Source organism: Myzus persicae, unplaced genomic scaffold, assembly GCF_001856785.1.
Source record: "Myzus persicae strain clone G006 unplaced genomic scaffold, MPER_G0061.0, whole genome shotgun sequence".
Lineage (NCBI taxonomy): Eukaryota > Metazoa > Arthropoda > Insecta > Hemiptera > Aphididae > Myzus > Myzus persicae.
In genome coordinates, this window is record NW_019101058.1 from 259,028 (window position 1) to 286,609 (window position 27,582).

The 27,582-nt window shown below is 28.6% G+C and overlaps 2 protein-coding genes and 2 long non-coding RNA genes across 7 annotated transcripts in view; 2 read left to right on the forward strand and 2 right to left on the reverse strand.

The window, feature by feature from the left end:
• Positions 1 to 840: 840 nt before the first annotated feature.
• LOC111027565 (esterase FE4-like) lies at positions 841 to 15,156 on the forward strand. 3 transcript variants are annotated; one of them, XM_022305971.1, is made up of 11 exons: positions 841 to 1,086; positions 10,852 to 10,992; positions 11,244 to 11,384; positions 11,456 to 11,606; positions 11,720 to 11,905; positions 12,709 to 12,908; positions 13,238 to 13,400; positions 14,047 to 14,207; positions 14,357 to 14,522; positions 14,613 to 14,745; positions 14,887 to 15,156. In XM_022305971.1, exons 1-11 carry the CDS (start codon positions 997 to 999, stop codon positions 15,059 to 15,061), a joined length of 1,707 nt encoding a protein of 568 aa, XP_022161663.1. In that variant the 5' UTR covers positions 841 to 996; the 3' UTR covers positions 15,062 to 15,156. The 3 variants fall into 3 exon arrangements, with proteins under 3 accessions (XP_022161663.1, XP_022161664.1, XP_022161666.1); XM_022305972.1 differs by lacking the exon at positions 841 to 1,086 and adding an exon at positions 9,875 to 10,013 and having other exon boundaries at positions 14,887 to 15,061; XM_022305974.1 differs by lacking the exon at positions 841 to 1,086 and adding an exon at positions 10,046 to 10,157 and having other exon boundaries at positions 14,887 to 15,061.
• On the reverse strand, positions 15,055 to 19,015 carry LOC111027564 (pre-mRNA-processing factor 39-like). 2 transcript variants are annotated; one of them, XM_022305970.1, is made up of 2 exons: positions 18,755 to 19,015; positions 15,055 to 17,744 (listed from the first exon to the last, which is right to left on the reverse strand). In XM_022305970.1, exon 2 carries the CDS (start codon positions 17,729 to 17,731, stop codon positions 15,206 to 15,208), a length of 2,526 nt encoding a protein of 841 aa, XP_022161662.1. In that variant the 5' UTR covers positions 17,732 to 17,744; positions 18,755 to 19,015; the 3' UTR covers positions 15,055 to 15,205. The 2 variants fall into 2 exon arrangements, with proteins under 2 accessions (XP_022161662.1, XP_022161661.1); XM_022305969.1 differs by having other exon boundaries at positions 15,055 to 17,753.
• Positions 19,016 to 19,201: 186 nt separating this feature from the next.
• Positions 19,202 to 22,214, forward strand: LOC111027552. Its single transcript, XR_002603797.1, has 2 exons — positions 19,202 to 19,404; positions 19,485 to 22,214. It is a non-coding gene; the product is annotated as an uncharacterized LOC111027552 (long non-coding RNA).
• Positions 21,738 to 27,582, reverse strand: part of LOC111027551 — a 7,278-nt gene continuing 1,433 nt past the window's right edge. Inside the window, exon 2 of the long non-coding RNA XR_002603796.1 lies at positions 21,738 to 22,253. This is a non-coding gene — a long non-coding RNA (uncharacterized LOC111027551). The remainder of the gene's footprint in view (positions 22,254 to 27,582) is intronic.

Below are 27,582 nucleotides of genomic sequence, written 5' to 3' on the forward strand. Positions count from 1 at the left end.
AAGACTGCCGTTTTCGGGTTGTCTTAGATTTAGAATAAAATAAAAGTAACCCAATAAACAAACAGTATAGACGACTCTGCAGTATTTAATTTTGTATATATTGGTGCTTTAAATGCATGATAATAATACACGTATACATCGAAAAGCGTAACACGTACGACAGTAGCTTATTACTATTTTAAGTATACCTACTTAATTTTATTGTTCTAAAAATAAATATATGATGAGCAAAACAATATTATTGGTATTATTGTAACGATGATTATTTTATTAAATATTAGCTTCTAACATCAGACTCTTTCTAATCAGTATGCATGTATAATAATTTAATTTGTGTGTATAAGAAGAGCATCCACTTCATCATCGTAGGGCTACCAAGACGTTTCAAGATACTCTACTGCTACTGGAGAATAAACGAAAGAATTGAATATCCGATGAATTGAGTACCTGCACGGTTCACTAAATGCAAGTCAGTTTGATTTCAAATGAATATTTTTTTTTGCTAGCGTTTCTGTATTTAACGCGATATTATTTTTTTGTTATCGTATATACACCCATACCTACCCGGTAAAAATCAGACTTGGTTTTTGATTTGCATTTTTCGCTATATTTGAGATGATTTTTTCAAGGAAAAGCGAACACGCCGAGCGAAACGGCGGAATAGATTAAAATTAATAATAATGTTATGCTATACCATCTAGGTGCCTACCTACCTGAGAGTAAATGTCCATACCTAGTGCAGTAGTGTACAATAATGATGATAATAACAAAAATATCGTTTGCGGTGGCCGTGGCAGTGCAGTGGAAGGGGAGAAATGCCGCGCATGGTCGACATTCGACACGGATCCTGTGACAGTGAGTGCATCTGCCTGCCGTGGTTCGGTTCTCCGCCGTCGTCATTCGCGTCGGTCCACCGCAGTTGTGCGCCCGCCCGCACGGTATCAAAATATAATAATATTAAAATACTTGGATACTCTCTAGTGTCCCAATAATATCATGGGCAGATTGTCGTCAACGTTCATCATATTCCGCATCGGGGTGACTGTCGTGTTCAACAAGCTGATAGTGTTTTTGACCAGCATCATTGTAAGCATAACATCATACTGAAATTATTGTTATTATTATACGTTGTACCGTATACCGATCTATTATATTATTATATTCGATTATAATACATAATCCTATCGATTTTGTTACCCGCTGAAACGCTGTCTGACCGCCTAACGTGACAACCATTATTATTTTATTTTATCGTCACAACTCGAAGGGTGTTTAAAATGCCAGAGACGATCCTATACGGCCTTATCAATATTTATACTGGTGTTGTATTATATTACTTACTGCCCCGATAATAATAATAATATAAATCAAAGCGTTTCGTTACGGTTACGGTCTTACGGACACGTTCAAAGAAGCATCTCTCATATTGTTATTATCATTATCGTAATTATACACAGACACTCAGTTCTCGCTTGAAAAAATTAATAACGCACTAGGAGATATGGCAAAACATCTGATTTATTATCTCCGCCGCCCAAGATAGTCAGCCGCGGTGATAACGATTTTTTTATGTTGTCCGAGACCAGTACCGGGCTGCATAAAAAATTGATTAATTTAATGTTTCAATAAAATTTAATGGGCCAATCGTGGGTCACTAAATTATATTTAAGGGACCATTAACTCACTATTAATTCGTTAAATGTTCTATGAAAGTTCATGCAACCGACATTGTGCCTATCAGTCTACCTACGTTTGAGGCATTTATATAATACGTATATGTACGTAACATCGGTAATATCGTACGGCACCATGATCAATGATAGAAGATCTAATGTACAAATTTGAAGGTACCTACCTACTGCCGTCAACGAAAAAAAGAAAATATAAAGGATTAGGTGCACCATTTTTAAAATTATCTTCGATATATTTAAACAACTATAGGTAGTTAGTATCTATGGGAGTTTGAGGCGGGAGGTCGAGTGCTCATAAGTTATATTTTATTCATCCTTGTACCTGCTTTGACTGTTGTGAGGACGTTATAATATACATATATATCTTTTACAATATAAACACAACATGATACATCCGTCGTATATAAGATTGTAAAAACTATCTAATAAATTTTGCATATTTTTGTATTTCTTGGTAAAATAGAAAGTAATTCTATTTTTCAATCTTCTAGTCTTATAACTTATAAAATGTTTGTGTGTAGCACGAACTCGTTATTAGGCATACCTCTCTCTGCCTATTTGGCTATACTTATACTACATTATTGGCTGTATTGCCGCCTAAATCGAATAATATTGCAGCACCTATTTATTGTATAATGACGTATAGCCTACCTATAATATTTAATGTTAAGTGTATACATCACGTGTAGCCGTGTAGATAATATTATTATAAAAGTACAACATTCATTCTATACGTGTCTAATAGTGTATCCGTCATATTATGACGTACAATTGGTTACTTATTAATAATTATAGCATAAACAATTAAGTATTGTGTATAGTGAACAATTATACCAAATAGTGAATAAAATATATTAGATACAACTCGAGTTCTATAATACTTACTAATTGGAGTAGACCATACCAGGTGTATATTTTCATGCGTATTGCGTAGGTAGGTATATATAATATAACTGTGTATGGGTGTTCAGTGAAGAACTGAATGTGCATACGTTTAGTAAACAATAAAAGAACTTTTATATATTAAGTGTAAGAAGAAGTGGGCAAGGCGGGATAATGAGACTTGAAGCTTGAAAAATATGTGGAATAAGAAAAAAATACCACAAATCACTAGGTACCTATAACGGGCACAACTGGGTATTAAAATATGTAAAGTGCTATATATGACAAAGTGTGACTTTATTCAGTGGTGGATTTAAAGGGAGTGGGCGCTTGTGAGCTGATGTATATTCCCAACTATTTTTTTCTCATAAATTACTTAGATATCCGTTATTACGTAGAACTGAAAGTTGAACTCCAACCACAGATGTAGACTACCCATGACCAAAAAATAGGTTGATTATGTTCTTACCCCAATTTGTTCATGATCAGTATACCTACGAAGGAGCTTTATTGTCAAAATAGCACCCACCATTGATTATATTAGCAGTATTATAACATTTTTTTCAGGTTTAGTAAAAATACGAGGTACCTATAAACTAGAACCGATTTTTTTGCACTATAAATAATAATCTATTCACTCAAACTTTATTTTTAAGATCCATTTAACCGTATCCAGTAAATCACTATGGTAGCATTATACAAATTAACTATAATGACTAGACCAGAAATTCCCAAACTTTTTATTGCAAGACCCAATTTGGAAATTTTGTTTATTTTGGAGACCCGCAATAATATCAATGACTTTTTTGCTGTTTCGTAGATCAATTACTTACCATAAAAATTTTTTATGTTTTTAGAAATTCTAGTTTTCTCTTATAAAAATCGAGATATTCATCATTTTTGGATAGTTTGTATCAATATGACGATGTAGTTTATTCAGTCACATACTCTCATTTGCAACTTTGCAAGTATACGTATCCACAAATAACACATTGTGGTCGTGGATATTCTTTGTCTCCATTCCATGAAAATCCAATTTGCAAGTACTCAGAAAAATATTTTCTGAAAGTTTTTTTTGGTTTTGACTGAGAAGAACTTGTTAAAGGCTCATCGTAATTTATTTTTATTTTTTAACCGTTGACACAGATATTTTCTCTGTTCCTTTTTGACTTTTTGTTTAACCTTTTGTCCATATAGTTATACAATAGTACAAAAAAATCGAATTTATTTGAGGAAAGGTAATATAAAACAGAGTACGTGTATTGTATTCGATGTTCCTTGTGTGTTGTGTTAATAAAAATAATCAATAGTTATGAACGTTACTACTGAGCGTTTCACCTACTAATTTCTTTCAAATACATCGCTATCTTTTCAATAACTATTATTCTGGTTGTGTTGTTTTGACACGGTCGCAGTAAACTCGTAATCGTCACACTCACGGATAACGATTGATGATAAAACTGAATTTGAACATCAAAAAAAAGTAAAAGATGATTGAAAAAATGTATTATTTAAAAATATAACACGACCCACCAAAAATAAAATCGAGACACACTTTTGGGTCACGACCTACAGTTTGGGAACCCCTGGACTAGACTACTAGAGCCAATTTTTAATGTTTAACAATTCTATTTAAATATTGTTCTACCCAGTTCTACACGTGCCGATTATATTCTTCCACATTTAAAAACGGTTTATAATATTATATTGCCATCGTGTTTATTTATCATATCCAATGGACTATAAAATGTCACTATAAGTTTATTTTTTCATTCACTTTTGTCGCAAATTGTAGAAGTTTAATATATCACCTCATCCAAACTTTGATGCGGCGAACACTTTAAAATAAAATAATTATTATATCATCTATATTTTACAACACTATTTTCGTTTCTACATTTTGAAGCCGCAAAAATACAAACATTAGCGTATTTAAGGAAAGTTTTGGACGCCAAACGAAACTGAAAATGTTGTAATTCGTAAATAAATTATATAACTGCCTATTACACACGACATCTATATAATATCTACTATACTTATCTGATCTAAATCTCACATTAAATACCTTATACGACGTTTTAATTAAACCGGACGTAATAGACCTAAGAGAGTTGTTTTACTAGTGAAATGCAGGCTGTAGTGCCTTAGAAATTAGAAGACCCAAAAGTTGTTTTTAAAATAATAAATTATGACATTTGACAATTGGGTACAATACTACAATGTAGGTACATATTATAATAATATGTTACTATTTTAATATTATAGTTACCTAATAAACGAGAAATGCTGAGAATTCATATTTTGAATATAAATTGACGGTTTACAAGCTGATCCTGCACGGCGTTTACTGTGATAAAGTAAATGCCCGTACGAGTATATACTATTACCCTATCTTAAAACCCCATTAAACTGCACAGATTTTTAACACAGTTATTACTTATTATTGCGGTTGTTTTGACTTAATATAAAATAATTTATGCTGTTTGTAATAGTCAAACATTTTGAAAATAGGTTTCTCATTATATAAATCGTTTTTATTATAATTTAAAAAAAAATTAGTTTGGGATAAAGCCACATTCATTTTTTATGGTGAGCACGTTTTTGCCATTGTGTACCTATATTATTATTAACTATATATGTAGTTAATAATATTTTCAAAATATTAGTACAACTTACCTACGTTCTAAGGCCGTCTCATGTATTACTAATGTAAAAATATATAAAATATATTTTTCGAAATTTAGGATGTCAGACAGTCTCCACTTAAATAATGCATATATTTATAATTGAAAAAAAAGTTTGTTCCGACACAAAATTTGTGTTTTAAAAAATGTGGCTCTTAAATGTATATATAAATCACAAATATCAGAATTTGAATTAATGTCTTGATAATACATTATTAAAGAATAAAAGGAGCCAGGGGGTTGAGCATGCAGATGTATCATCCAGTGTAATAGGTATATTAATATGTCAAATGATTTAATATCTATTTAAGTAATGGTACCTAGCTTATAACTGTTTAATAAAAGTACCTCTATATTAGAAGCTCTAATAAAGCTCTATAAACTCTATATGTTCATTAATTACAGTCACAAATCTGAAATCATTCAAAATAATTAATTATTAATGTGTATTATATAATGGGGATATGATATTATTATATCTAGGTATTTATATCTAAACGGAATATATATATATAGGTATTTGTGTGTTTATATTGATCTGATTTTGGCTGTGTTCCTCCAAAAGGCATCAGTTTTTTCTCTTATAGTTATATTTACGATAAGGAAATTATTTTAAAAAGCAATTTTGCTGGACATAGCCATGTGCATCCATTAATGACATGTCAGTGATGGACTGATACTAAACAATTTAGTCATTTAGTAATTTCGCAAAAAAAATGTTATGGACCAAACACTTGCAATAGGTCCCTAAATCATGTTAAGATAAGGGACCATTAATTCACTGTATACTGACTTAGCCTGGCATAAGTGCCAAGTGGTCAAGTGGATTAGGATAGTAGGTATACAGAAGTAGCAAATTAAGCCACTGTGGTAAAGCTGATTTAAGCATTTAGGTTCTTCTGACATGAGGTATACACTGATATCCTAATGAAGTGTATAATTTAAATACAAAGTGAATCATTAGTCAGTTTCTATAAGGTCTATATTTTGAGAAATTTGAATTTTATTTAACTTAGTTTTCTTAGATCTTCCTCATAACTGAAGTCGTTTAAAAACCATACATGAACGATTGGTTTTAAAATATTTTAAGATATTGTTCCAAATATTTTTGGTATGAGTGACAAACTAACGAAGACGAAAGTGTAATGCATTAACTCAGGAAAATACCAGATGATATTCTCGTAGAAGAAATATTTTTATATTTATATTTAAATTTATCTTCCAATAATTTTTTTAAAATAAATAAGTATAATACATTTTTTTTTCAAGTATACTTTTCTAAACTGTTGTCTGTTAAAACTGTTCAGCTGGATCTTATTTTTTTTTTTGAGCAATAAAGGTACATATCAAATTACAATAATTTTTTTTTTTAACTAAGTAGATACTAAGTACTAAGTATACCTGTAGAGAACAAATCGTTGTAGAATTTTATATTTTTAGTCATAAATACACTTAATACACTTAATAAATATTTCAAAAATGCTACTTTTTAAACGCCTATACCAATATAAATTACCAAAAAAATGTATTTGTATACTTAACAAGATGCTTACTTATATGAATATATTATATAGGTACATTATATACATAAAGTAATTACATAATATAAATATAAATTTACCTATACTGAATGCTGTTAACATTTGACAAAGTATAATATATTGTATAATAGATATGTACTATGTAGGCACAGTTGCGATATATGTCCACATGAGAACGTCTATAGCTATACATAACATGATGGCTATTATATATTTATGTAACGTATTACTTACATGTGTACATAATATCAGTGACCGTTTTTACAAGTATCATAACAGAGAAGATATTATAAATTTACCTTGGCTTTAATTTTTTACTCAAATTCACGTACTAGTACGAATATTATTACTGTACGATTCGTTTTCGACAAATAGTGGTAATCGTCCAAGGTGATCCGGAGGAATGAGAAAGGAAAAACGAGACGAGGAGATATTATGTCCGAATGTCCGATCATCGATTAATTATTAACCGCGTAAACACACGCTGTTTACTAAACATAATATATTTTATCACATCAGATATATATTGTCCATACATGTTATAATATCCAAAATTACTATTTTCGCGTTATTTAGCATAATTTTTATTTTTATTTTTTGGTATAATCCACTGTTACTTATCTGCTTGTAGAACTCAACAAAAAGAATTCTCTATGCATACTTATGGAAATAGGTCTCACACATATTAATAAAGATTGTGGTACTATTTTTACCAAATAAATTAATGTTACGAGTAAATTAAATAAATGTAACCTTCAAATAGATCAATTTTTAGTGGTAACTTAAGCCCCCCTCCTCCAGTATAAAGATTAAATAAAACGTGTAGGCTACCCTCCAACTATATTTATTGTTATCGATCTACAAACTTATAGAAAAAATTTAAAAACGATATTTACTTAGCTGCACTTACCCGATGAAGACTATTGATTTTGGGGGAGGAGACTTTGAGTAGATTTGTGGGTCTAAGCCTTCTAGCCTCCTATTTGAGCCGTTTATAATAAATGATTATATAGTTTCAATTTGTTTCCAGATGAAATGTTTTGTAATGTAGCGGTAAAATGTCTACAGCGGTAGGTCATAGGCACCCACCTAATGGATATTTTAGTATACCACGCTATACGTAATTTACCTAATTGATCATATTATAATATCCTTAGGCCTTAGCAACATATTATTATACAACATCATCAAGTCGGTCATTGCTGACGGATAATATAATTATTGTACTCGTGTGATTATTATAATAATAATAATAATATGTAAGCACGTGACACATGATGTACATATAGGTATACTGCCACAATGGCGGATTCGATTGTAGAATTGAACCAAATCAGTCGACTCAGTCGTCGGACTTGCGGAGAAGGCGCCTCGCTCCACCCATCGTGATGGGTTCAGGGATACGCACGAGGAGTAGCCCAGTGGGTATAGCCGTGCAAAATAACATTTACGGTATTTATTTCCAAAACCAAAATAATATGCATAGCTCTGGGCCAAAGACCGTCTAGTCCAACACCGATATTATGCAAGAACCAATATAATATAAGCAGGTATACATAGTAATTAATAACGATAATAATACTTTTATGATACATCTACTTGTCAATAAAGTGCGTTCCGCTACTATTATATAAATTATAAGTCCATGAAGATCGAAAACGTGTCGAAAAATAACAACGGTCCAAAAATAATAATTATTCGAAACAATTTCGAGTGCTCCGAGTTCTAGGTTACCTACCTACACGGTTATACCATCCTACCTATATTTACCGCAACCTGCAGTAGTCGATATGGTCGATATGGTCTGTAGTTCTAATGATATTCTCTTGTTTATCATACCTACCTAGTACGATTATAACATAAAGTTTAACATTATCTACGATTACCGTTAGCGGTTAAATTATAATTGTTTTAATAATTACGTAGGTCATTTTTTAGTTGATATAATCATATGGTTGAGCATATTATTCATAATTTAAAAACAAAATGTTCACGATACCCGCGATCATCTATTCGTGTGACCTACATACCTAACTATACTTAATGATTAAGGCCTGGATGGCTGGATTAAAAATGTCCTACTAACTATCAATAAATGATCTAAACAAAAGCCAAAAATGATTTTCAGCCCTTCAAAAACAATGACATGAAACATCACAAAATTAAAATAAGAAAATAAACTCTTAGCTCAAACACAGGTTAAATGTTCCCCTCTTAAAATTCAATGCCTAACACAACAATTTGCACTAATATTAATTATTAATTATAAATTAACTGTAGCTTCGATACCATTATTTACAATGTTACACGTGGATTTATAACAAGACAGTCAAATATTAAACATGTTCAACAAATAAAGTTCTATCGCAAAAATTAGAAATGAATGATTATTCATAAATGGTAGTTTTATCAGTGAACATCTTCTTGTTGCTTGAGTACCTACTGTATTCATTCTAAACGTACAATAAAATAAACTGTGATTATTATAAGTTCTAAGTTAATTTATTTTATAACTTTTAAATTGTAAGCATTGCACTAAGCCTAATTTAATGAGATAATATTTTTAATGAAGTTCTTGCCTAATTACATACCTACTAAACATTTGAAATATATATAAATATACCCTAAAAATTATTAAATTGAGTACCTAAAATATTAGAAAATGCAAATAAAAGTTTCACTTTTGAAATATCTGCTACAGATTACAGTGTTACATAAATCAAAGTGTGGATTCATTTACTTGGAATACAATATTCTAGAAAAATACGAAACAAATTGAGCTTTGCATTGAAATCCAGAGCCTACAAATGATATTGCATTATTACCTAAAACTTAAAAGTCAAAGTCTTCATTTATGCGGATGATAGATTGTAATTCATTCGTTTACATTAAAATTATAAATAAAATATTATTATTATTATCATCAATGTCTACTATCTACGGAATTGATAAAAAAATTCAGATAAAAACTAAATTGTGATAACGGTAAAAAACCAGTTTTAGTTTTAACACTTTTACAGTGGCACCTGTTGAACGTAAATAATATAATGAATTACGAATTTAATAAAACAAAACAAAATAGGTACTTATTTAATATTATTGTAAATCATCATATTATTAAATATTTTATCTAGTGTTTTATTTAAAAAAATAACTGATCAAGGCTCAAGCACTCAAGCCCAATTATTGACAATATCTACCATAGTATAATTTAGGTATTATAAATTTACAACTTAAGTATCCAATACCTATTTTGTTATATAGTTTACTTTGTTGATATGTATTATGTTTACTTTAAATCAACTCAATGGTTTTTTTTATGTCAATAGCTTAGCTAAAAAATTAGATACTAGTTTTAGGTAAGTTTTTATATGAATTTCCAGTAGACACATAAATGAGAATTGCATTTAATTTTTATTGCTTGAGGTATAGGTTGGCACTTAAATCTAAGAGTTTTAAAAGCATTGAACTCTGAAGTGTTACTGAAGGTAGATCATTAATCTTGTGAGTTGGATTATTAATTAATGATACCAATGTTCCATTACCATTACTAAGTACTTGCAGTAGTACTTATTCTTTTTATAGACAGACAGACATCTATAGGTGCAACACATGTTATATTTACAAATATCAAACTAGTCACAATGAATAATGGTTTTGATTTATGTACACAATTATGTCAATGATTAAAGCTTAAACACTGCTATAATATAAAGAGTATACCTACCGAATTAATGAAAGAAATTACCGACCCATGTTAACGCTCTTGTTACAAACCTACAATAAATACTAACTATACATTCATTCACACACAAATGAAATGTATTTTGATTTTTGATTTATGATTCTTCAAATTATAATTGAAAAGTTAGGTGTTTTAATGTTTTGTTTAAAAATGTAAGAACTGTTTGAGAATATTAATAATTTCTACCAATCCATACATCTTAAGGCAATTATTTATTGTCTTATTTATTTGCATATACATATATTTATTATTATGGCGCTTATTATACTTACCTATTTTATAATAAAATTATTCAATTTTTTTTTTAGCCCCGAAAGAAAATGACAGTCGTCCTTGAACAAGGCACTTTACAAGGACTTCACTACAAAACACGATTATCAAATAAATCGTATGTCAGTTTTCTAGGCATACCCTATGCTTTACCACCTATTGAAGACTTACGATTCAAGGTGAACATTTTTAATAGTATATAATTTCAACAATATATAATACATATATATATATATTGCTTTTAACCAGAATAATTATAATATGAAAATATAATTAGTTATATCTTATTCCAAAATTGATAGGTAGTAATTTTATATTCATCAAAATAAATTATAACATTTAAAATTTAATTACATAAATGTCCCATATTTTTACTCAAAAAATAATTAGCTAAAATATTAATATTTAAATGTACCTAATTTTGTTTTAGCCTCCTGCCAAACATCCAGGATGGTCTGGCATTTTTAAAGCATTTTCATGTGGTAAAGTATGTATGCAGTATGATGTTTTCATGACCAAAAAAATTATTGGAAGTGAAGATTGTTTGTATCTAAACATATTTGTGCCACAGGTTGTAGAAGCATTTTGTTATTTTATATAGATTATAGGGTAATAATATTTTTTTTTTTTGTAATTTACCAGGAGGAAGTAAATGAAAAAAAAGCTGTTATGGTATTTGTGCACGGAGGAGCATTTAATTATGGATCTGGATCGTTAGATTTTTACTCTCCTGATTATTTGCTCGATGAAAATGTAATTGTTGTAACGATCAACTATCGATTAAATGTCCTAGGTAAATATACATAAATCTAGTTAATTGTATTAATTAATTACTGGTAGGATATTTCAATTTATAAAGGTAGTTAACAAGTTGTGAATAAAATTGAATACAGATTTTGTTCTTAGGATTTCTGAACTTTGGGATTGATGAATGTCCTGGTAATATGGGCTTGAAAGATCAATTGTTTGCATTTAAATGGATAAAAGCCAATATATCAGCATTTGGAGGTGATCCTAACAATATAACCATTTTTGGAGAAAGTGCAGGGTCTGCTTCTGTTCATTGTCATTTACTTTCTCCACTATCTACAGGTTAGTTATTAATTTATTTTGTGTACAGCTATGTATAGTGAAGTGCTGTATAGTACTTCTATAGAGCTTTGTTTGTATTTCAGCGAACCGTAGTCTATATACCAGGATTCAATTCAAATTAATTTGTGGCTTTTAGGTAATATACCTACTTATTACAGGGATTAAGCTCATATTTTTTTTAATTACCTTAAAAGTTGAATAGGAATGATTCAAATAAATTATAAGTAAAAATTATTCAAATCTAAATTAAAATGCTGTTTTTTTTTTCTAAATCCAGTTAACTAAAACAAAAAATTTTAAATGCCCATAGACTTTTATCGTACAAATCGGAATCCTATGGAAACCCCGAGAACATCTTTAAGAAAATAAATTATGCCTTTTATGAGTTTTATTAATAATTCAGATAAAATTATATATTTACATATTGTGATGTATGCATCAATACTGAAATACATGTGCTCTGAAATAGTTATTTAGCATTTTAGAATTCAGTAATCATTGATTTCATTATTCTAGTATTATAACTTATAGAATTTAGAATTTTTAAATTAATTGTAGGTATGCTTTTGTATTTTATAGTCTGTAGTAAACATAACATTTTGTATTATTACATTTTAATTTGTATTGTTATTATCATCATTAAACATGATTGAATGTACAATTACATTTGAATTATCATTTAAAAAATAAGTTGGATTTTACTATTCATGTATATTGAATTTGATTTTGTCTGTGAAATCACTATTTTAATAATAATCTAAACAGAACATATTAAATAACTTTTTTATTTCTTTTTATTTTAGGATCATTTAACAAAGCTATAATGCAAAGTGGGTGTGTTTTTAATCCATGGGCTTTTAATGAAAGACACACAGAAGTAGCATTTAAGTTGGCCGATAAATTGGGATGTCAAAAAGACGATCCTAAAGAAATAGTAAAATATTTACTAAATATTCCAGCAATCGATTTAGTTAAATGTACAACATTGAAGATAAAATGTAAAGTACGTGTGATAGTAAATTAATTACTTACTTTATGTATACATTCTATAATGAATGCCAGACATACATTGGCTAGTTTACTTTGTTGGGTTTTATGCTCCTCAATTCAATAATTTGATAAGAAAAACTGTTTTAAACTTCTAAATTGTAATTTCTAACCAAAAAATTTTTTTTTTTCAATTTTGTGAATTTTTGTTTTCCATCATAAATTATATATCTTAACACTGATATTATTGATACAAACATAAATTGATCTAGATCTTTTTGATTTATAAAATTGATTTTTATAAACACTTTTAATATTTATTTTATTTTGTTTAATTTTTAAAAGGGCCAAAGGGATTTGCTGAATTTCCAGTTTGTTCCAACTATCGAAAGTGAAGCCGTTAGTGACAGATTTATACCTGTTCATCCAGACATTTTAATCAAATCGGCATCACCAGTACCCATAATTACTGGAACTAACGATATGGAAGGAATGATAGTGTTTGGAGGCAAATTATTTTTTAGTTGAATTACCAAATCTATGGCCATATATTTAACTAAACAAAAATGATGAACACACGTAATTTCGGATAAATTTTATGTAAAATTATTATAACAATAGTCACTAAATATTTTTATGTCATGTTGCATACACAATTCCCAAACATTTAATGAATCAATATTGAGATAATGGTTCCTTAAACATTTTTTTAGTGCCCCATGATTGGTCTCTTAACTTTTAGTGGCCCATAATTGGTCTATTAACTTGTAATGAACCCATAAATGAGACAATTATTCTTGTTAGACAGATAATATTCCAAAACAATATAAGCTATTCTGTTTTCCCAAAAAAGTAAAAGTTATTAATCAAACTGGATGTATCATTTATATTTATATATTTTTTTTAAGGAAACAGTTATAAATATTACATACATATAGTTCTCCTTAAATTTTAATGAACGTGCAAGGTGGGACAAAATATCAAAGAAAATGATTGCTGTCACTGTTGTTTTTTTTGTTTTAAATTTAAATAAATACTATAAATGCCTGTTCTTGCAGTGACCTTAAATATATTAAGTTTATTTTTTATGGCCATTTAAATAAAAAGGTAAACCTTTATTGAACATAAATAATAATTAAGGTTTTTGTTTTCAGAACACAAATTAGGAAAGTTACTTGAGTTTCACAAATTAGAAGAGATTAGTAAATTATTTGAAAATGATTATACTGAAGAAATCATTCAAAAAATAAAGAACTTTTATTTCAGCGAACACGAACTATCTAGTGATATAACTAAATTGGAAAATACATGCCGTGTAAGTAGGTTTTACTAATTTTTATTTTTTTCATTGGAATACCTGTTTTATTATCGATGAATCCATACAAATGTTCATGGAGTTTTATTAGATTCCATATGATATTTTTATGTATTACAAACTAATGAAATTAATTATACATTTTTCAGTTGTTTAGCGATGTATTTTTTACCAAAGACTTTTATCGTGGTTTTAATAATTTACTTAAAAAAGATGGAACACCAATATACAACTATGAGTTTAAATACGATGGAGAACTCAACGCTTGCAAAAAACTCCTATTCGCTACACGGCCAATATTTCATTCCTTAAAAGGTAAAGTACCAATTATTCATTTTTTATTATGTGAATTTGTTAACTTCTATTTAACTAAAATTAACAATAATAAAATAATAAAATTCATAGGTGCATGTCACGCAGACGAATTAAATTATTTGTTTTATGGACAATTGTTTGGATTCTTGCCCAAAGCTAATACCCCAGAATACAGAATGTGCAGAACAATGAGTAAGCTGTGGTCCAATTTTGCAAAAACGGGGTATGTTAATAAATGAATGAACTCTGTCATCAAATTAATAATTTAATTTAATTTTGCTTAAATGTATAATATACATATTGGTACATTGAAATTAGCAGTTGACAATGTTTTATAAACTTGTTTGATTTGTTTTAATTTTAGAAATCCAAATTCACCAGATTTGAACATTGTGTGGGATAATACAAATGTGGACAATCCCAAATACTTATCAATAGACGGCGATAATACACACATGGTTAATGGCCTAATTAATGATTCCAGTATACACTTTTGGGAAAACATATTTGAAATAATTAAGTTGAAAAAAAAACTGTGATTTTTCATATGTATTTATTATTTTTTATGACATAATTGTTTATACTATTGATGTTTTCTACTGTATATATTATACATAAATATTTTATTTAAACAGTTATTTTTTAACTTGTTTGTCTGACTTAAAGAATGTTAACTCTGTACATTAATATCCTCCGCTTCCACCACTTCCAGTTCCACTGTAATTGTACGATCCCCATGTCTGATTGTAGTTTGTTGCTTGAGGGTAGCTCCAATTTTGATACTGATATGAATAATCTTGTCCAGTAGGAGCGTACTGTTGATAAGCTGCCTGGTTGTATCCAGTGGCGTATTGTTGAGGGTAATATCCAGTTGAATTATATGGTTGATAGTTGGTAGTTGCAGTCTGAGAATTCGAGGATGCTGCAATCTCTTGTGCCTGTTTCGCTTTCATTTCTTTTTCGAGTCGAGATTTTTCTTCCTCGACTGCTGCTAAAGCTTTTTTCTTCTCTTTGGCGAGCAACTCTGTGTAACTTTTGAACTCGTTGGTGGCTTTACGTAATGATGTGTAATCACAAGTGTAATCCTCAATAAATTCCAATTTACGTTGAGAAAACAATATTTTTTGCTCTAAATTGACACTGCTCATTGATAATATTTCATCAAATATTTGGATAACTGATTTTTCGTTTAATGGCTTTACACTCATTTTAAGCTCAACAAGTTGTAACAATAGTCTAGCATTATCTTGCATATTGTCTTTGTCTTTATTTATTATTTCTGCAATCAATTCAATGGCTTTGTCAATTTTACTTGCACACTTCCAAAGGAAACGCGCATATTTTATAGCAATGTTAGATGTAAGGAACTTTGTATGAGAAGTATTTATATAATGTTCATACAATTCACATACTCTATCTAATTGGTCCCTCCGTTTTTCCAAATTAATGCGCCTGTAAATAACTTGCAACATATGTGGAACGGCGTCGTCAAGGTTCTTCAAAATGTCAGCGGCTTTATCCAAATTACCTTTGCTTTCTTCAAAAGCTGACCACTTTAAATGTAATTCTGGTGACTTTCTATGATGAACCAAACAGGCACGTAAATATAAGCTTTTTAATAAATCGCTTACATCAAAATCTAAAGATTCTAAATAGTCCAAATAACTTAACCAAAAATCTTCATACAAAGCACACGGTATTAGACATCTTTCATACAGAACAACAATGCGTTGATGGTCCCCAGCTTCTTTCTCCAACGCGATATAATTTTTCCAATTTTCTATTTGACACTTTTCTAAAGGCTTTACGTGGAAATAAGGCCTCTTGATACTTTCTTCAAATGCCTGACGCTTAGCTATTTCTTTACCGGTTTCCTTATGAATTTTTTGTTTTGATTCAATGATAGTTTCTTTCAATAATGTCAATTCTTTTTCTGACACATCAGATAAGAAAGTGTTTTCTTCTTCTCCTGGTGGTGCAGAATCGTCAGTCAACAGTTCTCCATTTCCGTTCAGCCTCATTCTTTCAGTTACTTGCTGTCTTAATTCAAGATATTCCTTGGCATTTAAAATTTTATCAGGTGCATTCTTGTTCACAAACTCTTTAAAATTTTCAAAATGTTGCAAATAGCCCAATGTCTGTGTAGCAAGAAGACGACTATATATGTTAAAAGCATTGATTAACTTATTCTGTTCAATTTCCCACTTAATGTAATGATCCCATAACCGATCTGAACGGTACTCAAGTCCGCACATTTTCAAGCCTTTCTCAAACTTACTACGGATACGATCCACATCATCGGAATGCTGTGTTTTTAGGTATGTCATGTAATGAATCCATAAATCAACACTAAGTGGTATGGCACTCAAACCACGTTGAAATACTTCTTCACACTCATCTTTGTTGTTGTTTCTTTTCTCAAAATCTGCAAATTTTCTCCAATACCCGTAACAATAGGGATAAAGTTCCAAAAATTTATTATAAGCTTCTCTTGCGTTTTCAACATTATTCTCTTGATCCACATACTGTAACAAATAAGTCCATCCAGCAAAGTCTGATGGGTCATCTTTAACAGCTTGCCAAAACTTATCTAGTTCAGTAATTGGTTTGACTTCTTCAGTTTTAACTTTTTTAGGCTGTGATTCATTATCATCTTCTTTTTCCTCGGGAATTTTACATCTTTTTGTTTTGGCTGTACCATTTTCACTAGGGAGCTCTTCGTCAGATACTATTTCAGTTTGGTCAGCTAAAGTGGTTGGTGGCAATTCATCTTCAGATACAGCTTCAGTATCAACGGGCATATTGTCAACTGGCATTTCATCTTCTGATATCACTTCTGTTTCAGGTTCTTTGGACTCGTCTTTTAGAGTTATAATTGTTTGTGAATCTTTAATATCATCATAATTAACTGTAACTTTACCAATTTCATTAGTTTCATCCAAAGTTTCATCTTTATCGCAAATATCATCAGTAATATCAATAATTTCAGTCTTGGGTAAGATAATTTGACAATCATCTGAGTCCTTGTTATCAGACTCATCACTTGGCTTTTGTAATTTATTACTAATCATTTTTATAGACATTGTAGGAGGGGCAGTTATTATAACTTTTGGTGGTTCAGTATCATCTAATTCTGGAACACTATCATTCATTTTACCGTTTTCTTTAGACTTATCATTTTTTAACACAGTTTCATCCTGGTCAGCCATGATTCAAAATATTCTGAAAGTACTTAAAAAAATTAAGTTATTTTAATTACATATTTTTAATAATTCACATGTATTTCAATACTAAACTACACAATATATTAAACATATAAATAGGTAGATAAAATTAGGATAATGTATTAGATGATTATTATCTGTAATCATAGCATTACACTTTCAGTAATAAGTATATCAATTTTTAAATATGATTATCAAATTATTCACTTATTTTAAGCGTTTAAATAGGTACCCAATACCTTAGATACCTATGTACCCAATGGCTATAAAGTAAAATGTAAAATAAAACAATGCTAAGACACAAATAATATTCTCAATTTCAGGATCAAGTATCAATGAAGTTGATCAGCTCTAAAGCCCCGTGCTGATATTGGGAAAACAAGGACTTAAGAGGACATTGTACACGCATGTATTGTCTCCATCTTACATAAGTACGACATATAAAATTTTAGTTCATGAGTTTCAATAGAGTACTGTTATTTTTAATAGGAATTAAGAGTGAATTGACCTATTATAAAATTCAAACTATTATCTAGGGCCCAACATAGGCTTTTATTGATATTATTATTTTTAGGTAATTTAGGTTGATTTCAAAATATACAGTTTCAAAAAAGTCATAACTCACTTCAAAATAATAATATCAATAAAATCCTACACGGGACTTTAGATAATAATCTTACCATTCAATTGTATGATAGGTAAATTCACTCTAATATCATAACCAACAACATACTATTGAAACTCGGAACGAAAATTTGGTGAATTTGGTGTGTCGTACGTGAGTAAGATGGAGAGAACACATGCTGGTACGACGTCTTTTTAAAATCAAAAATATCTAGATACATACGTACACAATAATATAATATTATCTTGCCATCGATAAACTTTTCTACAAATGTTCAAAAATGTTAATTGCTCGATGCAATTATATTATTGTTGTACAATTTGTTTCTACTCAACAACGTTATATTCTATATTAATATTAATATATTGTAATTAAGACCTTACCTCAAATTTTGGTTTTGGAAAATAAATCTAATACTTTCTCATTGTAAACGGAAGCAGCCACAGAATCGATGCGATAAGATATTGCGTTCGACAAAAGCCGGAACAACGTTAGATATTATGCTTCGGTTTTATGGTTTCAGACACAAATTGAAAATATCTATTTAAATATTAAAAATATTAAATCGTGCCAACAAAAACACACCAAAACACAACAAAGTACGGTTTGCACTTTGCAGAGGACGCCAAAAACAATATTTTTTGTGATTAGCGATTACTGATTTGTGAACGAAATCGATATAGTTATCAGTAGTAGTTGTAGTAGTCAGTAAAACCAAAGAACAAACGTAAAACGAGCGTCTAGCCCCGAGATAGATAAGAATATATTATAGTGTATATTCTTATCTATGTCAGTGGCGTTTAGAGAGAGACAGCGCCTCTTATCAGCTCCATTACTATCAGTATCACACTATCACAGTATCACGACACTTGCCTTATATTTAAATAACCGGATTTCCGATTTATTAGCATTTAAAATTGTATTAAATAATTATAATATAATATTTTTTATTACATTAATTTAATTTAACACATAATGTCTTTAATTTCAAATGAACAATTGTGAAAACCAGTTTTGTTTGTAAAGGATTTGTGTAAGTACAAAACAAAAGTATACTTTACATGACAGTACAGGCTGTATAAGATATCTTTATTTCATTCAAATTTACTGTAGAGTTTAATCATTGGAAAGAGAAGAATTAAACGCTATGTCCAACATAGAGGGTCAAAAACTAATATGAACAAAACAATAATAACAAAGTATTACTGCCATCGGTCTGGAGTATTTAAGTCTAAAATCTAAAGGAAAAGGAGAATGTTCATTAGATAACTGGATCTTGCAAAATTGAAAAAACTAATGGTAGAAGTTTATACAACACATTGTTTTATAGTTTTTTATTTTTAAATTTAGTTTTATGCTGCCCTTCTTTTATAAAAACTGTTGCTGAACTGATGAATATGGATGTAACATATTGTAAAACTCACCTACAATTAATATTCAATATTCAATTACTCAAATATTAAAGAACTAAATTTTATTTTGAAATTATACCTATATATGTACTTATAATTATATTTATAGGTAAAATTGATAGTGGAATCCCGCCAAATGTCATAATTGATCAGTTCCGCAATAAAACTGATTATAATATTGAAAAAAAAATATAATTACAAGGAAAGACATATATTTTTTAGAAGTTTTTCATAAAACTTTGAAGTATGTCTATTTAAAAGGAAAAAAATCAACAGCTCGTTGCTTTATTATGGCATTTACTAAAAGTAGTGAGAGATGAAAATTTTGAACATATTATTAAGTTATGTAATGGTGGTAAAGTTACTCATTTTGTAAATGCTATTAACAGTTGACATCGCTCTGCTCTACCAACTAATTACAAAGTTATTAAAATATCAGGTGATACTTGGTCGGTGGCATCTAATTCATTAGAATTAGATTATTTAATTAAACAGAATGAACCATGCTCGTGTAAGGTAATTTGTATTGTGTGCAAATGTGTCCATTTGTTTTCATGCACATGTTATGACTATAGTATCAAAAACAACATATGTAAGCATATACATGCCGTTTAAATGAATTCAATGGTAAATAATAAAGATGTAAATATGGATGTAATATGCAATCATTGCAATCAGATAGAAAATGATGCATGCAAATGCCTGCTGCACCACAGCTTACTATACCATCCAGTGATTCCATTGCTGATAAAATTCACCAATTGTATAATATGTTTGTGCCACAAGCAGGTACACTCGATAATCAACAACTCCAAAAACTAAACACAGCAGTAGATTCAAGTTTAAAAGTTCTATATCAACAAGAAAGCAACTTTATAAAAGATGTAGAGAATCGAGAACCAGCCGACAAAAATGTAGACAAATAAGTAATAACTACGGTTTTATTCTACATTTGTATTGTTAGTGGTGACTATGAACTAATAAATAAAAACATTGAGACGTTTATACTTAAACTGTAAAGTACAATTTTTCCAAACCAATTCGATGAATTTTAATAAACTAACAAATAATTATCACTGCAAAATTAAAAATCAAATTTAAAATGTAATAAAAATAAAAATTTTATTTTGCATCTTTTAAAATTTAAAATGCATATAAAATATAAATCGGAAATCCGGTCTTTAGTGATAAGGCAAGTGTCGTGATAGTGTGATACTGATAGACGATGGTAATAAGTTATTACTAATAAAGTAATAACTAATAGTGCTGATGAGAGGCGCTGTCTCCAGACGCTCGTTTGCAAAACCTGATCCGTTTGAGCTTTTTGAAGCATCTGTATAAATTAGCGTGTGGTCGCGGTAATGTAAATCAATTAATTCGTGAAAATGAGATACAAAGATTGAGTTTTCCCTTGACTCTTGAGTTTTTGTAAAACTTGAGAAGTTCAGTATCTATTTATATTTGGCCTATTTGGGGACCAAGTCCTAGGTTCAAGTGAGGGAATGAAGATTTTGTAGATTGTATCTATATTCAGATTGATATTCTTCTTGATTCGGTTGAAGTTTTCATAGATCATGTTGGGTGTTTTTGCTCTAGAGTTTAGGTCGTTTAGGAAGGGATGATGAAATTTGGAGGCAGATATATGGTTAGACAGGTTTGATGTCTTGATCATATATTTATTATAATATTATAAACTAGGTAAGTATACAAATAAATAACAACTATTATTGTACAATAAATTATAAACGTATTAAAATAAGTGATAATAGTACGACTGTTGTCTATTTAAACTTTAAAATAATGAAAATGAAATTCGTTTACAATGGTGATTATGTAGATATATTAGATACAGGTAGGTAAAATATCAAATAATTAAAATAACTTCGATATTTTTAAATATTTAAAACTATTTACAAGTTTATATACAATATACAATGATTACAAATACCTAACAGTAATTTAAAATGAGTTAATAGCGATGTATGATGTATATTGATGTGGAAATTATTTTTGCCAGGTAGTAATATACATACCTAAATAAGTACGAGGTATTAGGGTATTAGGTATTAGGTACGTCGTGATCGTATGTATATGAAATATTTTTTTTTCCTTTTTTTTTTGTTATTTCGATATAGAATAATGATTTATTTTGATCATAGTACCGTGTAGCAGTTTTTTTTTCATCGTGTTTCTGCTATAGATTGAAATTTAATAATATATAATTATTATTATTGAAAAAAAATATTGATATTTTGAAGCATGACGAAAAAGTTTGTTTAGAATAGTAGTTATTGCGGGCTAGCTATACGAATAATTATGGAATTTCGTTTCTAAATCGGGCAATCAATAGTAATGGAAAAAATTTAGAGCTGGATGCTGGATATTGCATGTTATTCAGACTTTTCAGTTTCTACGAGACGTCGTGTGTTGAGAACTCTGTGATTGGATTTAGTCCAAACTGGTCAGATATCTAAAACGTAAAAAAATAAATTAATTAATAAAAGTTTAAAACACTAAAATTAATATTCCTTAAAATTCTAGAAACACATTACATACAAATACCGATACATTTTTAACTTTTATAAAATACAATTTTATAACAGTATAATAATTTTATATTCATTCTTGTTTTAATATGTTTAGAACGTCCTCTATTATGTCGGTTATTCATTTGTATTTACTTTTATTCAAGACCAAATATATGCCCCAGGTCAAGAATATAATATGTAGGTTGTAGGTATAACACTATAATACATTATATGCATATTACATGTATAATATATATGCATTTTATGAAGAGAATTACTTGTGTGTATAATGTCTAGCTTAATGTTTATTGAATATTATTTATATTCCACATGCTATAAATTATAATATACTACTATCCTTTTGACAACATTATCTAATTTTCCCAACGTACTCGTTTTTTATACACTACATTATGAATAAATTTAAAAAATAACACCGACAAATTCTGAATAATATGTACATAAATAACTGTCGATTACAATGACCTAAATATAGAATAGTAAGTATAGAGGAGCAAAACATGGAATTATAATGCAAACAAAAATTTCGCAGATAGGATACAGAACTGCTTGCAGGATATCGGGTGACCAAATCTTACTGGAGTAACTCGGTCCTGAAAATTACGATATATTGGCGACCTTGTAGTCAAGTTATTCGTCTCGTCTGGCGGCGTAAGCAAGTTAGTATTTACCATCGATAAATAATAATTAAACATATTTTACAATACGAGTATACAATAATCATAGTATTCGAGAAACAATTTATTTTCAGCATGATTGAATTTGTTAAATGTTGGTATTCTTAAGTGTTATTCAAAAAAATAATGCAAACATGTTTCATTGATAATTTGTGAAATTAATATATTTCAGTAAAATCTGCAATTTTTTTTAAATAATTCATTATTGCAAGTATTACATATTATAATGCAAATACCACAGTCAAATATTTTTTTATATAATTAAGATACATGCACCTTATAAGTTTATATGTTTTTAATTATTAGGTTGAAATTTAATACGTTTGTAGATTGAATCGAAATCCTTTTAACTTCTTATTTGAAGTACCGAAGTCTGAAATACTAAAATATAGTTTTAAATAGTCTATACAATATTAACAGCTTGAGATTTATACTAGCTGCATATAATATACAGGGTGTTTAATTGTTGAGCTGTAATAGTTAAACTAAAAGCTAAAAAAAAAAAATATATATATACAGGGTGATTCACCGAGTAATGGGCACTAATCGTCCTTTTTTCTTTGTGATTGTAATAATTTATTCTAAATTTGAATTTCAAAATTTTCAAATATACTTAAGGACCATGTTTTTAAATTTTTAAGATTTTTATACTTGAGGAGTTTTTAAAATGATGATATTCCTTTTATATTATAAACTGTTTAGTGAATCATTTTTCTAAACATTTTGATACATCAAAATCAAAGTTTGAACGGTAGTTTTTTCTAGGCTTATGATAATTAGTTTGAAAGATATGGGGGTTATGATGATTTTAAAATGTTAGTAATTATTATTAATTTATCAAAATTTACAATTTATTAACATGGTGCCGATACAATAAATACTAGATCTTATATTACATTTGTTTTATATATTTTCTAAATCATTTTTAAGGACTTTATTATCCTTAGTAGTTATGTGAGTATTGAGTAATATCATTCATTATAATTACTCAGAAACTACTCTTTTGAATTTTGAATAATTAAATACAACAATCGTTTAAAAAAACGTTATCCGTCAAAAATGTACAATAGAAACCTCATATTTTGGAAAAGAGAAGTGTATATCGCTATAACTGCTACATAATGTTTATTAATAATAGTGGATTAAAAAAATCTTAAAATTTTGAATAAATTCAATATCAAAAGAAACATGAGGGTGATTACGGTCGGTGAATAACCCTGTGTATGAATACTATAAATTAAAATATATTTATATATTTTTTTGTAAATTAATAATATATTATATTCTAAATCGATAAATTTGGTCAAATCAAAGAACAAAATTAATAATAATCATATTTTTTTTAATTCTAGCATGCCATCTTTATTTTGCTTATAGCTTATACCTATTCAGTATACTGTACACATAACACATACTCGTGTACTAGATACACATTTAAACAAGTCTTGTTACGTTTTATACAATTATTAAAAAAATAAATCACTGTGAAATGTTATTTTTTGTCTGATGCACGCATGTTATAATTATGATACATACAACACGATAAACTATTAACATATCGTATAAATTTCAAATTAAAACGGTGTTTTAAAAATTGCAATTCGGTACCTATTCGAATAACCGTGATCTCAATTATTTTTCATTGCTATACGTTGAAGGACATCACGTTTCAAGATTATGTTTTTTTTGTTCGGTATCGCTATTAAATTGATTCAAAAGCGTTTTTACGTTAAACTGTTTTGGCAATGAATTTACCATGACTTAATAATTTGTATCTGCCGTCTACATTTAAACACGACATGCACTTCGTTATATAAATTCAGTAACGTACGTTTTCGATCTAATAATATAGGAAAATATACAGTGTAACTATTATCACAAATTAAAAAACCATTTCATTTCAAATTCTCAACATGTTTTTACGTGTCGATGATGATATGTTTTAAAAATTCTTAGTATTTATTATACATATATATTATATTATTATATACCTGTAAAGAATATTATGAGAAGGGGAAATATGGTACTATTAGCGGTATCGTATATTTATTTTATATGGTTTTATTTTATTGGCGTATAATATAGCCATATCGTTCAATAAAAACTGGAAAATAAAATACCTACTGTATAATATAAAAAGTGAGTGGTTATTAACCTTCGTCGTACTTATATTCAAATCATTTTGTGGGTGTTTAGTATGAAAAAATGAGTATATGTTTTTTTTCTAACGTTGTAAACATACATTTACTCTTATAAACAAGGTAGGTACACAAAATTGTATTTAATCATATTATTATCTGTATAATATATATAACGGAATACATTATTATAGTGCAGGTAATAGGTATTAAACTTTAGGTAGTTTTAATTTATTCTATGAATAAAAAATAAACCAGCAGCTAATTATAAAAATATAAAATTTTAATAAAATCAATACCAAATCGGTAACAAATAATTATGTGCCAATGCAGATTTGATTTGTACTAGCTATCCGAGCTACTTTTAATGTGCACTGTGCAGTAATGGTAAAACTCTTCAAAATAGGTTTTAAATTTTTTCAATACCTAAGTCGAAATAACAAATTAACCACTTAAAAAAATACAAATACAAATTTCTACTGAACAATAACATAATTTTGATACTAAAATCTAAATGAACTTATCTGGATACTGGAGACAACGAACGACACATTTTAAGCACATGAATTACTATGTGATAATCTTTTCAGACCATTAAGATTATTGTGTGAATGCTATAAAGTTTGCAGCATTTTACTTTATATTAGATAAACAATATCCAGTGGTGACGAATAAATATATTATTGTATAGTATCTATTCGTCTATGAAAACTGGTCAAGTGACTTAAATATGTATAACTATGAAGTTGTGGGCAGTCACAAACACGAAGTGACGTTAAACATTTCTGTAACAAAATAAGTTGGCAAATCTAAATAAATAATAGTTGTAAATACTCGGAGGGAAGAAAATACTGAAGTTATTTTATTTTAAACGTTTCATAACTTTCATAACTTTCATTCTTATCATGTTTTGTTCATTTTGTATTGAAATACAATATTTCACATTTATATACATAATGATTATAACTTGAGATATATGTACAACTTACTTATATAGTTATAGCGTATAATAATAATTGATAAAACATTTTAAGACTAGATATGTGCAAGTTATAAAATTAAATCAGAGAATTGATGAAAATATAAATTATATCAAGTCAATTGCCTATTGCTTTTTAGTTTTTACTACCTACTTATAATAATAAGATTCAAAAATAATAGAAAAATAAGTCATAATTGATTACATAAAAAACTAACTACAGGAAATAACAAACGAATCAAATAATTGTTTAAGCTCTGATACAATATTATTATAACTATTATAAATAAGTACACAGCTGGTGTTGTATAAACTATAAGCCGCCTTGCAGCTTCGCACAAGAAAAAAAATCATTGCTAGATTTCCAATCTCTGCCTAAAATATAATCGAAATGGGGATTTCTACCGCATTTTGAATTTACAACTTAAGCCACGTGGTAGCAGATGCATTTATGTGTGATTTCATGTTTAGGTATAAGTTGTATATTTCAGTATAATGATTAATTATACGCTTTTAAAAGAAGCATTCTAAAACAATTTTCACCAAAAACACTACCCATTTGTAGGCTGCGGGAAATTCTATAATATTAAAAATTAAAATTAAAACATTTAAAAAAAATTTTCCCGGAAAAAATATTATAGTTTACAGTTTTTTTTATTAAATGTTGGTTTGATTGTATCTATATTAAAGTTTGCTCTATCAGATGGACTGATGGAGTAAATTTAAAATTATGTAATACCTGTACATTAATAGTTATTACTTATTATTATTTATTATTTTTCTGGTAGTAATTTACCTTAAGGTATAATAACTAATAAGGTTGAAAATTTTAAGTGTATATTTGTATTAGGTAACAACAATTAGTAAAACAGTAGAATGTAATTTATATGTTAGTACTTATAGTGTTATATAATACAGGTCGCATATAGGTATCTTCTTGATCAATATATACATAGAATAATAATAAACACAAGTGACTTATAAATCATAATAATAAATTATGATAATTAGTGATTGTCGGGTATTATTAATCCCAATATTAACAAAGTTAAAAGTTGAAAATATTTTTAAGGAAGAAAAGCTAGTCTCGTTGTAGGTACATTAGTTTATGCATCATGCACGGAATTATGACGCCGTTAATGATCATTAATTAACTTATCTAACTATTAAATGTTCCTTAATCGTACTAGCGAATTTGAGCTTTGAGCTACCACAATTTTTTTTATATCCTTTCGAAAACCACTGTTAAATCCTGCACTCCGGCATATTCTCTGTTATATCTTATATGTATAATACCTACCCAGGGGCCCCACATCAAATGTTGAGCTTCTGTAGCAAACATTTTTGTGTCTCCAAAATAAGTACTCCCATCTAAGTTTCAAAATTTCAAACATTACAAATTAACTTCAACCGTGAGCCTCTGTAGTCCAGGTCTAACACCCCCCCCCCCCCCCCC

Bases quoted from the DNA above. Each gene is read 5' to 3' on its own strand.
- LOC111027565 (XM_022305971.1), top strand. From the start codon at position 997: ATGGGCAGATTGTCGTCAACGTTCATCATATTCCGCATCGGGGTGACT. The intron at 1,087-10,851 runs GTAAGCATAACA...TTTTTTTTTTAG, and splicing joins TGTTTTTGACCAGCATCATT to CCCCGAAAGAAAATGACAGT. The intron at 11,607-11,719 runs GTAAATATACAT...TTTTGTTCTTAG, and splicing joins CTATCGATTAAATGTCCTAG to GATTTCTGAACTTTGGGATT.
- LOC111027564 (XM_022305970.1), bottom strand. From the start codon at position 17,731: ATGGCTGACCAGGATGAAACTGTGTTAAAAAATGATAAGTCTAAAGAA.